Source organism: Phoca vitulina, unplaced genomic scaffold, assembly GCF_004348235.1.
Source record: "Phoca vitulina isolate PV1807 unplaced genomic scaffold, GSC_HSeal_1.0 scaffold3, whole genome shotgun sequence".
Lineage (NCBI taxonomy): Eukaryota > Metazoa > Chordata > Mammalia > Carnivora > Phocidae > Phoca > Phoca vitulina.
Window position 1 is genome coordinate 57,104,354 of NW_022589706.1, and position 14,525 is coordinate 57,118,878.

General features: G+C 40.9%; 1 protein-coding gene across 5 annotated transcripts in view; it reads right to left on the bottom strand.

Moving 5' to 3' along the window:
• The window catches only part of CNOT6L (CCR4-NOT transcription complex subunit 6 like), a 111,330-nt gene extending 98,252 nt beyond the window's left edge, over positions 1–13,078 (bottom strand). For 2 of the 5 annotated variants that reach the window (XM_032400592.1, XM_032400594.1), the window contains exon 1: positions 12,666–12,822. In XM_032400592.1, the coding sequence (XP_032256483.1) occupies positions 12,666–12,670 (5 nt within the window). In that variant the 5' untranslated portion in view covers positions 12,671–12,822. Of the gene's footprint in view, positions 1–12,665; positions 12,827–13,012 lie in introns of those variants that run through there. The other 3 variants (XM_032400596.1, XM_032400593.1, XM_032400597.1) reach the window with 3 other exon arrangements.
• Positions 13,079–14,525: the final 1,447 nt, after the last annotated feature.

The following is a 14,525-nucleotide window of genomic DNA, read 5'->3' on the forward strand; positions in this document are numbered from 1 at the left end:
TGGGGTCCATAAACCTCAGGAAATCTATAAATTTGCATAGGAAAAAAATTACATCAGCACCTTCACTAATGTCTAATGAAAATTTAGTACCTCTTTCAATTAGAACTAAAACACCTACCATGATACTAGCAGTAACTGTGATTTTGGTCATTAACACAAGTTATATTTTCATATCACATTATAGTTGTTACAGATATCTCAAAATATCATCTGTATGTACCACAACTTCAAAATTATGATAATTATTATACTCACTACTAGATCTTGTAATTTAAGTGTATTAATAAGAGGCACATTATTAATATATCACAAATTTGTTTCTATACATTTTAGTATTTTAATGTAACAGGTTCCTTTTTAACATTATTTTCTTTCATTCACTTAAAATCATTATTCTAAAAAGGCTCCAGCCTTCTCCAGTCTGCCAAAGGGTCGACAGCACCAAACATCCACCTATATCCAAATATACCAGTCATCCATTAGAGGCAGGAAGGGACACCAATCATGAGGATATTCTAATTATTCAGGCATAAAGCAATTAGGGCCTAAATCCAGGGAAAAACCAAAATCATTCCAATTTTAATCAATTTGTCTAACACAGAATCCATAATTTTCCTCCCCAAATTATCTCCCCCTCCTTCTGATTTCTCAGTCATCTCTGACTTCTTCCTTCATATTTAATCACCAATGTCACTTTATTAAAAGCTCTAGCTATCCCAACTGACACAGATTTCTTGACTTATCACTTCATGTTTTAACTCTTTAAAAAAAGAGCCTCCCTCCTTCTATTCTGATCTCAACTGATTCTGCATACCTCAACCAGATAATCTTCTTAAATAATTATTCCTAGGGGCGCCTGGGTGGCTCAGATGGTTAGGCGTCTGCCTTCGGCTCGGGTCATGGTCCCAGGGTTCTGGGATTGAGCCCCACATTGGGCTCCTGGCTCAGCAGGGAGTATGCTTCTCCCTCTCCCTCTGCCTCTCCCCCTGCTCATGCTCTCTCTCTCTAGCTCTGTGTCTCAAATGAATAAATAAAATCTTTAAAAAAAATAATATTATTCCAAACTGCCACCAACCTGCTCAAAAGCACTCAATGCTACCAATGTGTTTAACAGTCATATTGGTAATTGTGAGATTCTAGAACCCTATTTGCAGTTACTATTAATCAAAAGTAATATATTGCTATGTCCTATAAAGTATCATTTAAAACATTATAACAAAATTCAGGCATTAATAAGAGAACTTCAATTTATAGATGTAAAAAACCGCTTGGCTGCTCTAGAGTTGAACATAGGATAAAACTAAAATTCTTGGGCGCTTGGGTGGCTCAGTTGTTTACACGACTGCCTTCGGCTCAGGTCATGATCCTGGAGTCCCGGGATTGAGTCCCGCATCGGGCTCCCTGCTCAGCGGGGAGTCTGCTTCTCCCTCTGACTCTCCCCCCTCTCATGCTATCATTCTCTCTCTCAATAAATAAATAAAAATCTTTAAAAAAAAAACAAAACACTAAAATTCTTTACCTAGGCATTCAAACCCCTCCCTAATAATCATGTTCCAATTTGCCTTATCAGCCTCCTTGTTGTCACTGAACCTCTGGAAGTTAACCAGAAATTAACTAAATTTCCCTCTCAAACTTGAACCTGGACTTGCCTTTCTGTTACTACATATTTGTTGATGTCATTTCTACCATTTGCAATGCCATTTGATTATTCATTCATTTAGTAAACAGTAACTAAGCCCCTAATATATACTAAACACTCAGTACACTGATACACAGTAGGGTTTAACCCCTACAAACAACTTGGGCTACAAAGTGAGGTATCTCTGCCCTTAAAAACTCACAGTTTAATGGAAAAGTAGAAATAGAAACCAGGTAAATACAAGACAATATGGTAAATGTTATGAAAAAAGAATGCACAAGATGCTAGGGAAGCACAGAGAAAGAACATAAAACAAAGACTGGAAGTATCATCAGGCAAGATTTCTCAGAGTAGGAACAAGCTAAGGTGAATTATTTAAAAAGTCAATGAGGTCATCAAGTGTAAAGTATTGTAGGCACATACAAACCATAAACCAAGCTATAAGTTACTCAGTATGACAAGTCCAGGGAATATGTTCAGGAGAAAGGAGTAATAAAATGGTAAAACTGCAGAAGTACACAAGGACAAGATCATGATGGGTCTTACACATAATCCTATGAAATCTCCACTTCCTTCTAAAGAAAATAAGCAGCAGCAGGATATCCTGGAAAGTACACAGGTTTAGGAATTCCAATGACCTAAATCTGAATTTGAGCTGTCATTTCCTTGTTATGTGAGTTTCATCAAATTTGCCTCTCTGAGCTTCAGTATCCTCAACTATAAAATAGGGATTAATAATACCAATTTTGCCAGGATTCTAACAAGAATTCATGTAAATCTCCTAAGAGAGGTCAGCAAATTACAGCTTGGCTTGCCAGCAATTAATGGTTTTACATTTTTAAAGGACTGTTAAAAAAATAAATAAAAACTACAACAAAAAAAGAATACAGGACAGAGATCTTAATGTGACCCACAAAGCCAAAATATTTACTATGTAAGGCCCTTTACATAAAACACCAACTCCTGCCCTCAGCACACAGTATGCAACCAAAAAATAGTAACTATTACTATTATTGAAGGATTTTAAAAAGAGAACTTAAGCAGTGTCAAATGAATTTTGCAAGGATTTCTCTGGTGACAATGTATACAAAGGAATAGAAGTTAAAGAAGCAATAATGGATGCTGCAGTGTTCCACTACCTTTTCCTTTCCTTCCTTCTCCTAACCATAAAGGAGAGATCAACTTCTACCTCCTCTTTATCCTTGTAGATTACAAACTGGTATGTACTCTATGTTATAGCACTTAATGGTCTTTGTCAGTTAGCATATTCTGCTTACACTTGCTCTTTATCAGGGCTTAAATCCCTTATATGTATAAGTAGTGTAAGAGTAAGTATTCTGGAGTCAAACAGATCCTATTCTAAATACTGATTTCACCAATATTTAAGACTTGTTATTAACTTGTATGGATCCTAATAATAAGAAACAGTACTGGCTAACTTATATTGAGTTCCAAGTTTTGTTTTTTACTATGGATGTGCCACATACTACTGTTCTAAGCACTTTATAGATATACTTGATTTAATCCTCACAACAACCTTGCAAGATAAGAACTATTATCATCTCCCTATTACAGATGAGGGAACTGAAATATGGTGTAGGGAATTTCCCCAAGAGCTAGGAAGTGAAGGATCCAAGGGCTCACATTATTAACCACCTACAGAATGAGAATCATACTCTACTTCACAGGCTTTTCATGAAAACTAGTTCAGATTACTATTTAAAGGGAAGGGGATGGCGTTTCGCAGTCCTTAGTTCTCAGCAGTCCAATAAATACCTGTTCCATTTCCTAGTAAAAAAGATTACATTCCAAACTTTTTATTGCCCAGAACCCTGAATACAATAGCTGGTAGCCAGCAGAAACTTAGTATTTATTAAGTGAGATATACTTTAAAGTGATTAAAATTCTTGTACTGTTTCAATATCATTTTCTGTATATTCATGATATATTATTTCATAAATTACAGAAGACTGCACTGACATGAACCTACAGCAGAACATACTCTTGCCCGTTTTTTGGTTTTAAATTTAAACATGATCAGACAGCAACGAATATATACATAAAGATCTCAAGAAAGTCTTTGTATAAAGAGACATTACAGTTAGTATAGCCTATATTTAGTTCTATTCTCTTAGTAGTATTTGTAACTGGTATTATATAACTCTGATCTATGTTACTCATTTAGGGAATCTAAGTAATGTGGGAAGAGAAAAAGATTCTAAACTGTAAGATTACAGAGAGGTTCTCTCTGCAAAAAATGAATATAAGATAAAGTGTTGTAACTTCTACTTTGTGTCACTAATTAGTGTCACTAATTTCTACTGTTAATAAACAATATGAAAGCCCCAAAATACCTGGCATCTATTCAGTATGAATGAGTCCCTCACAGAGCAAAGTGAACTACTTATTTCTTCAAAAAAATTAAAAATAGGTTTTTATCTGTAATGAGATTTTAATGTGGTCTGAAAAAAAATGAAATGTATCCTGCTACAAAAGAGAATACAGAACAAAAAATCTATTACCACTTACTAATTTTGACTTGTAAACAGGAAGATTCTGGCTAATCCAAAGTTATTTAACTTCTGCGATGTATAACATGGGACAGAAATAAGTCTTTTTTAAATATTTATCTAATCAGAATGTAGCTGCATGGACACACAATTGAAGTTCCAAAAACTAAAGGGTAATAATCACCACATCAAATGAAACATAACCTTACTTTGCAGAACAAAATTTCCTAAGAAAGCTATCAAGTTTTTTAGAAAACTTACAAAAACAAAACCATTCATGCTGAAATATTTTGGGAAAAAGTCAGTTAACAACCAGGTTCAAAGTAAATATGAAATTCTTCATTAAATATACCCTCGATAATCACAAAAATGTGTTCCCATCTTTTTAATCCTATGGTTAGCTCTTCATTTATGGTTTAGTATTCTGCTTAACTGTGTCCCCCTCCGAACTAGCTATCGATGTAATCAGAAAAAAAAAAACCCTCACACTGTTTTTATTAAACGTTTTTTGAAGAGAAACAATATTCTCCACTACTCAAGAAAGCTGAATTATTCAGAAAATCTTCAGTAAAGGATTAAGGGCCCTCCAAATGTGTATATGGATCAATGGGAAGGCAATTAGAGAACATTTAAGGAGTACGGAGGGCAGGAAATAAGGGAGAGGGAAAAGAGGGTGGTGAAAGCTAGCTCCTCTTTCTCAAACAAGTTAAGCATTATTACCTGCCTCTCAATACTGGACACAGTATCTTCACTTTGTAATCCATATTTCATACTTCCCTCAAAACTCAACCCTAACACCCCAGAACCCCTTCATGAGAGAAACACTCAACAAACTAGAAATAGAACTTCCTCAACCTAACAAAGAGTATCTATGAAAACCCCACAGCTAACAACATACTTAATAGTGGAAGATGAATGCTTTCCCCCAAGATCAGGAACAAGACAAGATTATCTGTTCTCGACACTTCTTTTCAACAATGTACTGGAGGTTTCAGCCAAGACAATTAGACAAGAAAATGAAATAAAACGCATCCAGATTGGAAAAGAAGTAAAAACTATCTTTACCAGTGACATGACCCTTGTTATAGAGAAAATGCTATGTAATGAACTAAAATAGTATTAGACCTGATAAACAAATTCAGCAAGGTTGCAAGACACAAGATCAAGAGACAAAAATCAATTGTATTTTTATACACTTGCAATGAACCCCAAAAAAATTAAAAAAACAATTCCATTTATAATAGCATCTAAACGAATAAAATATTTAGGAATAAATGCAGTTACTTATACTCTGAAAACTGAAAAATATTGTTGGGAAAAAATCAAAGAAAATCTAAATAAATGGAAAAGACTTAGTATTGTTAAGATGGCAATGCTCCCCAAATTATCTACAGATTTAACACAATTCCTATCAAAATTCCAGCCGGCTTCGTTGTAGAAATTGACAAGGTGATCCTGAAATTCATATGGAAACAGGAAATACCCCAAATAGCCAAAACAATCTTGAAAAAGAACAAATTTGGAGGACTTCCCCTTCTCAATAATAAAGCTATAGTGGTCAAGACAGTACTTGGTATAAGGAAAATCAAATAAATCAATGGAATTAAACTAAGTCCAGAAATAAACCTTCATGTTTATAGTTAACTGATTTTCCAGAGGCATGACAAAACAATTAAATGGGCAAAGAAAAGTCTTTTCCACAAATGGTACTGGGACAACTAGGTATCTACATGCAAAAAACATAATGTTAGACTCCCTACATCAGGTCATATGCAGAAATTAACTCAAAATGGATCATAAATCTAAATATAAGTGCTAGGGCGCCTGGGTGGCTCAGTTGGTTAGGCGACTGCCTTCGGCTCAGGTCATGATCCTGGAGTCCCTGGATCGAGTCCCGCATCGGGCTCCCTGCTCAGCAGGGAGCCTGCTTCTCCCTCTGACCCTCCCCCCTCTCATGTGCTCTCTCTGTCTCAAATAAATAAATAAAAAATCTTAAAAAAAAAAATAAAATAAATAAATAAATATAAGTGCTAAAACTAAAAAACTCTTAGCACAAAACAGAAGGATAAATCTCCATGACCTTAAGATTAGTAAATAATTTTCTTGGATATGACACCAAAAGCACAAGCAACAAAAAATTAAACTTTCATCAAAATTTAAAACTTTTATTCTTTAAAAGACATCATCAGGGCAGTGAGAGGATAACTCACCAAGTTGGGGGGAAATATTTGTATCTATAATATTTGTATCTATAATATACAAAAGACTCTTACAACTCAGTGATCAAAAGATAAATAACAACTTAAAAATGGGCAAAGGATCTGAATACATACCTCTCAGAAAATATATATACAAATGGCCAATAAACAAATGAAAAGACACTCAGCATCTTTAGGGAAATGCAAATCAAAACTGCAATGAGATAACTAACACTCACTAGGAGAGCTATGATCAGCTATGATCAAAAAGATAGTAACAAATGTTGGCAAGGATGTGGAGAAACTGGAGCCCTCATACACTGCTGGTAGGGATGTGCAATGGTGAGGGTGCTTTGGAAAACAGAAGTTCCTCAAAAGTTTAAATACAGAGGCACCATGGGGCACACCTGGCTGGCTTGGTCGGTAGAGCATGCAACTCTTGATCTCAAGGTTTTGAGTTCGAGCCCCACACTGGGTGCAGAGTCTACTTAAAAAATAAAAGCTTTAAAAAATAGAGAAAATAAACACAGAGGCATACAATCCAGCAATTTTACTCCTAGCCATATACCCAAGAGAACTGAAACTATGGACACAAAAACTTGTATATGAATGTTCATAACTGAATTACTTATAATAGCCAACAAGTAGAAATAACCCAAATGTCCATTAGCTGATAAACAAAATGTAGTATATATGCATACGACAGCATATTATGCAGCCATAAAAAGAATGAAGTACAACATGGATGAAACCTTGAAAATGGGGTAAGTGAAACAACCCTGTAATAAAAGACCACATATTACATTAAGATTCCATTTGTATGAAATGTTCAGAAAAGGCAAATATAGTCAGAAAGCAGATCAGTGATTGCCTAGAAGTAAGGGTATGGGAGTATTGGGGGGGTACTCTTAAAGGATATAGGATTTATATCTCAGGTGATATAAATGTTCTAAAATTATGATGCTGGCTGCACAACTGTGAATATACCAAACACCAGAGTTACATATTTTAAATGGGCTATTTCCATGGTAAGTGAATTCTATCTCAAAAAAACTGTTACCATGGGGCGCCTGGGTGGCTCAGCCATTAAGCGTCTGCCTTCGGCTCAGGTCATGATCTCAGGGTCCTGGGATCGAGCCCCACATCGGGCTCCCTGCTTGGTGGGAAGCCTGCTTCTCCCTCTCCCACTCCCCCTGCTTGTGTTCCCTCTCTCGCTGTGTCTCTCTCTCTGTCAAATAAATAAATAAAATCTTTAAAAAAAAAAAAAAAAAAAAAAAAAACTGTTACCAAAAAAACCCTCCCAATTTTTTAAGTAGTCCCTGACCCACCCACCATTCCATTTCACGTTACTCCCTCAGAATGTCTGCAAACAGCTTATACTGTAGTGACTTGGGCTTGTTCATTCATTGTTTTGAAATAATTATAAATTATATGTTTTATCTCCTTTCCTCATAACCTACAAGCTTTGCAAGGGTTTCTTCTACTTCTTTCATACTTTAGAACCAAGTATAATAGTGCTCGCTTCGGCAGCACATATACTAGAACCAAGTATAATAATGGGTAAGAATGGGCCCTCAAATAAGGGCTGGAATTTTCAAAATGCAAAATATTAAAAATATATACCATGGAGTAGTTAACAAGACTACTCAGAAGACTTCCTTTAGGGGTGCCTGGGTGGCTCAGTCCTTAAGCGTCTTGCCTTCGGCTCAGGTCATGGTCCCAGGGTCCTGGGATCGAGCCCCGCATCGCATGCATGGGGCTCCCTGCTCAGCGGGAGGCCTGCTTCTCCCTCTCCCACTCCCTCTACTTGTGTTCCCTCTCTCACTGTCTCTCTGTCAAATAAATAAAAATCTTAAAAAAAAAAAAAGACTTCCTTTGGAGGAATACAGATATATATAAAATTCCTCAGATCCTTAACCCAACTGTTCAGAATAAAAATAAGTGGAGAACATAGAGATAAGGTTTCACATTACAATAATCCTAGGTAATGAAAGAATAAGTTATGATTTAATTAAAATTAAAGTTGCCCAGAGATAAAATTCATTTAATATATTAGAGGCTCACTGTTAGTGCAGTTAAAGAAAGTTGTAGTATTTTCATCATGAAACATGAGCACAAGTTAATAATTAAACCTTTGTTGTTTATTTGATGATTTTATTGTTGAGTGAAGTCTCACATATATTAATTAAAATGACTTTAGAATTACAAAAACAGCAACAGCAAACAAGAAAACACAATAAGGTCCACCTAAATATTTCCTTAAAGGATAAAGTAATAATAATATTTTATCCTAAAGAGAGAGTGAAAATTCAAAACTGTGTTTCCCATGGAACTGTAACACAGAAACTGAAATTCAAAGTCAATTGATTTCAAATTACAAAGAGAAAAACTCAAACAGCCGAAGCCCAGTAGACCACAATGACAGTTGATAACTAGATAGTAAAGGAGAGACCTACTAAAGGTTGTAAAATCCAATTGTTATGTTCTCTGTAAAATTTCTATCTTTAAATAGCTAGATTCCACTTGTCGTTCAAACTCCTCATAGGAGAGAGCTCTTCCTCCTCTTGTGGCTTTAACTCCTTCCTTCTCTCACCACCCCCCCCACCTCACCACCCCAATTTTACTCTTTGAAGATGGAAAGCAATTTTTAAGTATTATAACTCACCTTTTTGACATAATTTCATAAATATACGCTACCATCTAAAACAACATCATGAAATGCCCCAAGCTGTCCACCATCTGGGGACTACATTCCCATCCCCCTTGCATTCAAATAAGGCTCTGTGACAAATTCTCACCAGTCCAATGTGGGCAGATGTTTGTCACTTTAAGTCTGGGAGTTCTTAAGAAATGGCCTGTAAGTAACACACAAGGCTCCAAAGCCCTAAAGAATGCTAGAGCCATAGATGTTAAGGAGTGTGGGTCCCTCAAATACCACATGGAGGAAAGCCACAAGCCTGCTAACCAGGAGCACCTGCACAGAACTGTTACATGTGAGCAAAATACAAACTTACATGTGTTAAGCCACTGAAATTCTGGTGTACTTATTACCCTAATTAGCATTATCCAAAGTAATACATGCACAAAGTCTTAAGTATTTCAATTCCCCCAAAGACATTTGTAAGGGATATTTCGGAAAGACTGTTTAAAAGCCCTTTAAGTAACATTAAATTTTAAAATCTAAACAATTTCCCACCTTAATTTTGTTGTAACATAATTACTTTAAACAATGATAGCATGAGCAGTTCCACTGTTTATAAATTTTACTGTCCACATGTCTTAATATTTTTATTTTAGTTCAGTATATTTTCATGATTACAAAGAAATGTTTTCCTCAATTTTCCCAAATTAAAAAATTATGAAGTGTTTTAAAACACTGTAATTCATAATGTCTAATTTGTAATATCTAATATCTACTTAAAGGCAAAATTCATTCCTATTATATTGTTCTTAAAGTATTAAAAATTATCCATAATTTCTGTGTATTTCTTTATTTTATTATCATCTATAATTCTTAAGGTAAGAATTCTTCCTTTAAATATAACCATATGGCAGATAACTCTGTTCACTGTAAATGTACACATACCCATAAGACACACACTTAAACAAAACCATGACATTTTGCATTCTAAAAAAGTTCTCCCTACTGTGCTTCACAAAAGTGTTAAAATTTTAGGGCTTTACAGGTTTTTTTTTTTTAAAGTTTAACATTGCTGATATAAATAAAAATAAGGCCTAACTGGGAAACCTGGCATTAGTAAACAGATAGTACAAACTTAACCCAATGAAACTCCTCCCACATTCTCTTCACCTTGCCTTCACGGAAAAAAAAAAAATCCTTCCTTAACCTCTCCATTGCCTTTAAGTTCCGTATCATTTTTTCCCACCACAATACAATTAAAATTAAATGAACAGCACATTTACTACTCCACACAGAATAAAAATGGAAAACTATTGAAAGCTGACTGAGGATTTTTCCTTAAACCATTCAGGAAAATATTCCAAGAGGTTTTTGTTTACCAAATCAGTCAACATGAACTAAAAGAGTTACACAGCAATTTGGGGGGCACTATTCTTTGTGAATCTATAAACGTAAACTAAACCATTTTAATGCTTGATTGTATTGGAACATATATGTGCTACATACAGTGTGAACAATTTTTTCCAGGGCTACATAGACAGAATTCATAAAGAGCAGTGAAACTGAGAGATGCCTATTCAAAAATATGGGGGTAAAAATGTATGACTAGATAGTCTCTATAAACTAATATACTAGGCCACTTTAATGACACTCTCATTTCTAGGAAAGACATAAAATACAACTTAAAACTGTTTATATATACCTTATGTATTATCAAAGGACTGAAATGTTCTATTGTCTTCATTTTTAACCTACAGTTACATAATACTGCTCTCAATTATCAAATGGGTATCTGTACTTCCATACATGTTTTTCAGTGACCACAATCAGGGTTGCAGGAGGAGGAATATTTAACTAAGCATCTACTATGTGCCAAACATGTTTTCTCATTCTACCCCCAGGTCAATCTTACTATAAATGTATTATCTGCTTGTTACAAATGAGAAAATTGAGGTTTATAGACATTAGGTAACTTGCTAAGGTCAAACAGCTAAGAAAAATGGCCCAGCCAGAGTTCTGAGGTCTGTAAAACAAGTCCTTTTTTTCCACTAAACTACATATGTTGTTTTTCCAGCAGTGCTCATAGAGAACAGCTCTCCACTCCTATTCTTCCCTCCACTCTTGTTCCCAGTGAACAGCCTGGAACATTTCTTTGTGAGACCAGGTTTAGAAACAGAGCTATCTGGCCATTATACAGAGCATGGCTGCAAAGATCCAATCTGTATCATGACTTTATCCATACGGTTTTAGCTAGATGAGCTTACTAAATGCAAACGGAAAGAGGGTGGAGTAAAGTAGATGAGCAAATAATTATCCAAATACCATTTATATTTGGGTCTACAATGCACTGTACACCTATTGGCAGCTTTATCTTTATAGTTCCGTTTTGCTTAGACTACTCTCAAAATAGCTTTCCAGGAGCACACACTGGGTAGACAATAAAGGCTACTTGATCTAGGTTTTGGAGATTCTGAGCGAAAACTTGTTTGTTTGTACGTGACTATCCTGATTGACAATTAAGATAAGTAGAGGCAATACGGTAGTAAAATGTAGTACTGTGCTTCCAACGTGTACAAACGGCTCCGCTAAACTCCCTGAACACAATCCATCTAAACAGCTAAATAGGCCGAGTTAAGGACGATGACAGCTACAGTAACTTCCTCTTCCTCACCGACCTCCTCAGCTCGGCGCGTACACGCCTTTCCCCCTAGGAGGCAGGATAAAACAATTTCAAATGCACAAAATCGATCCAATCCCACCAACACCACAGGACAGGGAAGCCAGGCTCCATTTCTTACCCCGCCTCTCAAGAAAAATGTTATCTTAAAAATTGCATACATATTATCCAAGAGAAAATATTTGCAACGAAAACTGAGAACGTGTACTTAGTCTCTCCACCCAGCCTTCAGGGAAAGATGAAGGGAAGGGATCTCAACACCGCGTATTCCCGAGATTTTACTGCTTTGATTCACTTTCCCTCAGGTCCCACCGCCGGCTAGGGGAAGAGCTTGCAGTTCCAACGCCAAAATCTGCCTTCGCCTCTCCTCAGCAGACGCGGAGGCGGCCGAGGCGACGGCAATCCGCGCGTCCCGCCTCCGACCCTCACCTGCCCAGGCCCGAGGCAGCGCCCTGGGCCCCCGCGGGCCCGGCGTCCCGGGAGGCGTCCCGGGAGGCGTCCGAGGAGGGCGGCGGGAGGCTGGCGCGCTGGCTGGCGGGCGCCGAGGCGGTTAGGCCGCGCTGCAGGCCGGCGCGCTTCCTGCCGGGCCCCGGGAACAGCGGCGCGGCCCCGACCCGCGGCTCTCCCGGCCTGGCTGCTGTGCGCGTGCCGCACACACACACTACCCTCCCCGGCCGGGCCGAAGCCGAGCAGCTCTCACCTGCGAGGCACCGGAGCCTCGGCCACAAAAGGGGGGGGGGGGACACGCCACTCGGGGGGTCCCAGACACACGAAATCCGCCCCCAGAGTCCCGGGCCCTGGGCGCGGACCCCCCAACACACACACACACACACACACACACACACACACACACACACACCGGAACCTTCGCCGCCTCCGACAGCGACGCGGGTCAGCCCCACAGCCGACACACACCCACTCGCTCTGGGTCCTCAGGCCGCCTCCCCGCCCGCCAGAGTCCCAACTCGCACACCCACACGCACATTTGTCCCTCTCCCACCTCATTTCCCCGGGGACGCGCTCCTCTTGCCACCACTCTCGATCTACTCGGAGGCACAAAAACACTCTACCTCATTCTCTTCCTCCGGCCCAGGAGAGGCAACAGCAGCCATTTCCCCGCGGCAGGGGAAACACACACACAAACACGCGCGCGCGCGCACCAGCCCCCACAGATGCTTCCCCTCCGAAGCCGCAGACGCAAACACAAACACCCACGGGCGGGCCTCGCTCCCGCCCGCCCCGAAGGGAAGCCGCCGCGACAGGCAGGGCCCGCACCCCGCTCGCGGGCGGACGGGCGCGCAAGGCGCCCGGGCCTGGGGTCGCGGAGGGCCTGCGCCCCCTCCTCACCTGCATTCAGCGCGCCGGGGTCCGGGCGGCGACGGCGGCGGCGGCGGCGGGGCGGCTGCTGCTGGTGCTGGTGCTGCGGCGGCGGGGGAGGCGGCGGCGGCGGTGGCGGCGGGGCTGAGGGCAGCAAAGACATGCAGGCAGCCCGCCGGGGGGAGAGGCACCGGCCGGAGGGGACGCGGGGCGGGCGGGCCGGGCCGGGCCGCCTGAGGAACAGCAGAGGCAGCGGCGAAGAGGACGGCTGACGGGAGCGAGGAGACGGACTGGGGGCGGGGAGGGGGACGAGGGCCGCGCCGCCGGGTTTCAGGGACGGTGACCCTGGGCGCTCAGTAGAGGCCCCGCGGCCGCCGACGCGAAAGCCCCCTGCCGGAGGAAGCTACGCCCCCGCAGCCTCCGAAGCCACGGCTATTACTCCGAGAGCCGCGCAGAGCCTGGCCTTGGCCTTGGCCTCCTGGCACTGGGGCTGCCGCCGCTGCGGGGGTTGCTGCTGCGCCTGCTGCTGCTGCCGGGCCCAAGGCTGCTGCACAGAGACGCCAGCTTTCGGTGCCTTCGCTCTCGCTCACACACGTTCACACCCCCGAAGGCCGGGGGAGAGGCGTCCGCGCGATATCGGTATTGAGATTAATAACAAGGTGCAGAGAGTGCGAGAAGGAGGAGGGTTGATTGACGTGGAGGGGCTGGCGAGAGTCAGTCACTCCCCTGCGCGGGGGTGGGGGGGAGGAGGCGGAGCTCCAGCGCCGCGACTCGGCCCCGCCCCCTGGTCAGGGCGTTTGGTCTTGGCGCGCGTGCGCGCGTGACTGCCAGGGGTCTTACCCATTTTCTCCTTTACCCTTACCGCTTTTTTGCTCTCTTTTCTTGGCTTCAGTGACGAGCAGAGCTGGGAAGACTGGTAGGGTATCAAAAATCCACGTCCACAAAGCCGTGGTGGGGAAGAGACTGGCGAACCCTCCTCACCCTGTGTTCGTGCCTGGACTCGGCGCTGTTTACTGCATGCTCGCCAGAGGCTGCCTGACTGCGAAGCTGAGCGCTGGTCTGGGTAGCTAATGAGACGCCAGGTGAGGTGAAGTGACGAAGGAGAGGTTTCCTGACATCTTCGATGGGTTGTTTTTTTTTTTTTTTTTTACATAAAACATCTGTAAGTTGTGTCGCGAAAGGTAAATAAAAGAACCTGTGACGCTCTGCGTTAATCCCCTTCCTATTTATTTGCTAATTCTCCCCTCTCGCGATAGAATTACGTTTGTTTGGCAGTGCCCCCACCCGAATGAAAAGATCAAAACGGAAACGAGAAAGATTAATGTTTACTTGGTGAATGTGGCCTTGACATTTTAAGTTTCTGGGGTTTGATTATGTTTTTGTGGATCAACTTCTGCTTTTTACCACCGGTAGTCCAAAAATTATACCAGCTCTAGAGGCAGAATACTGCTATTGCTTGCAGTTCTGCACAATCTCTCGATGCATGCTCCGGGCTTGCGTACTTAAACAAGCAGCATAAGGGTATATTAGCAGCGTAGAGTAT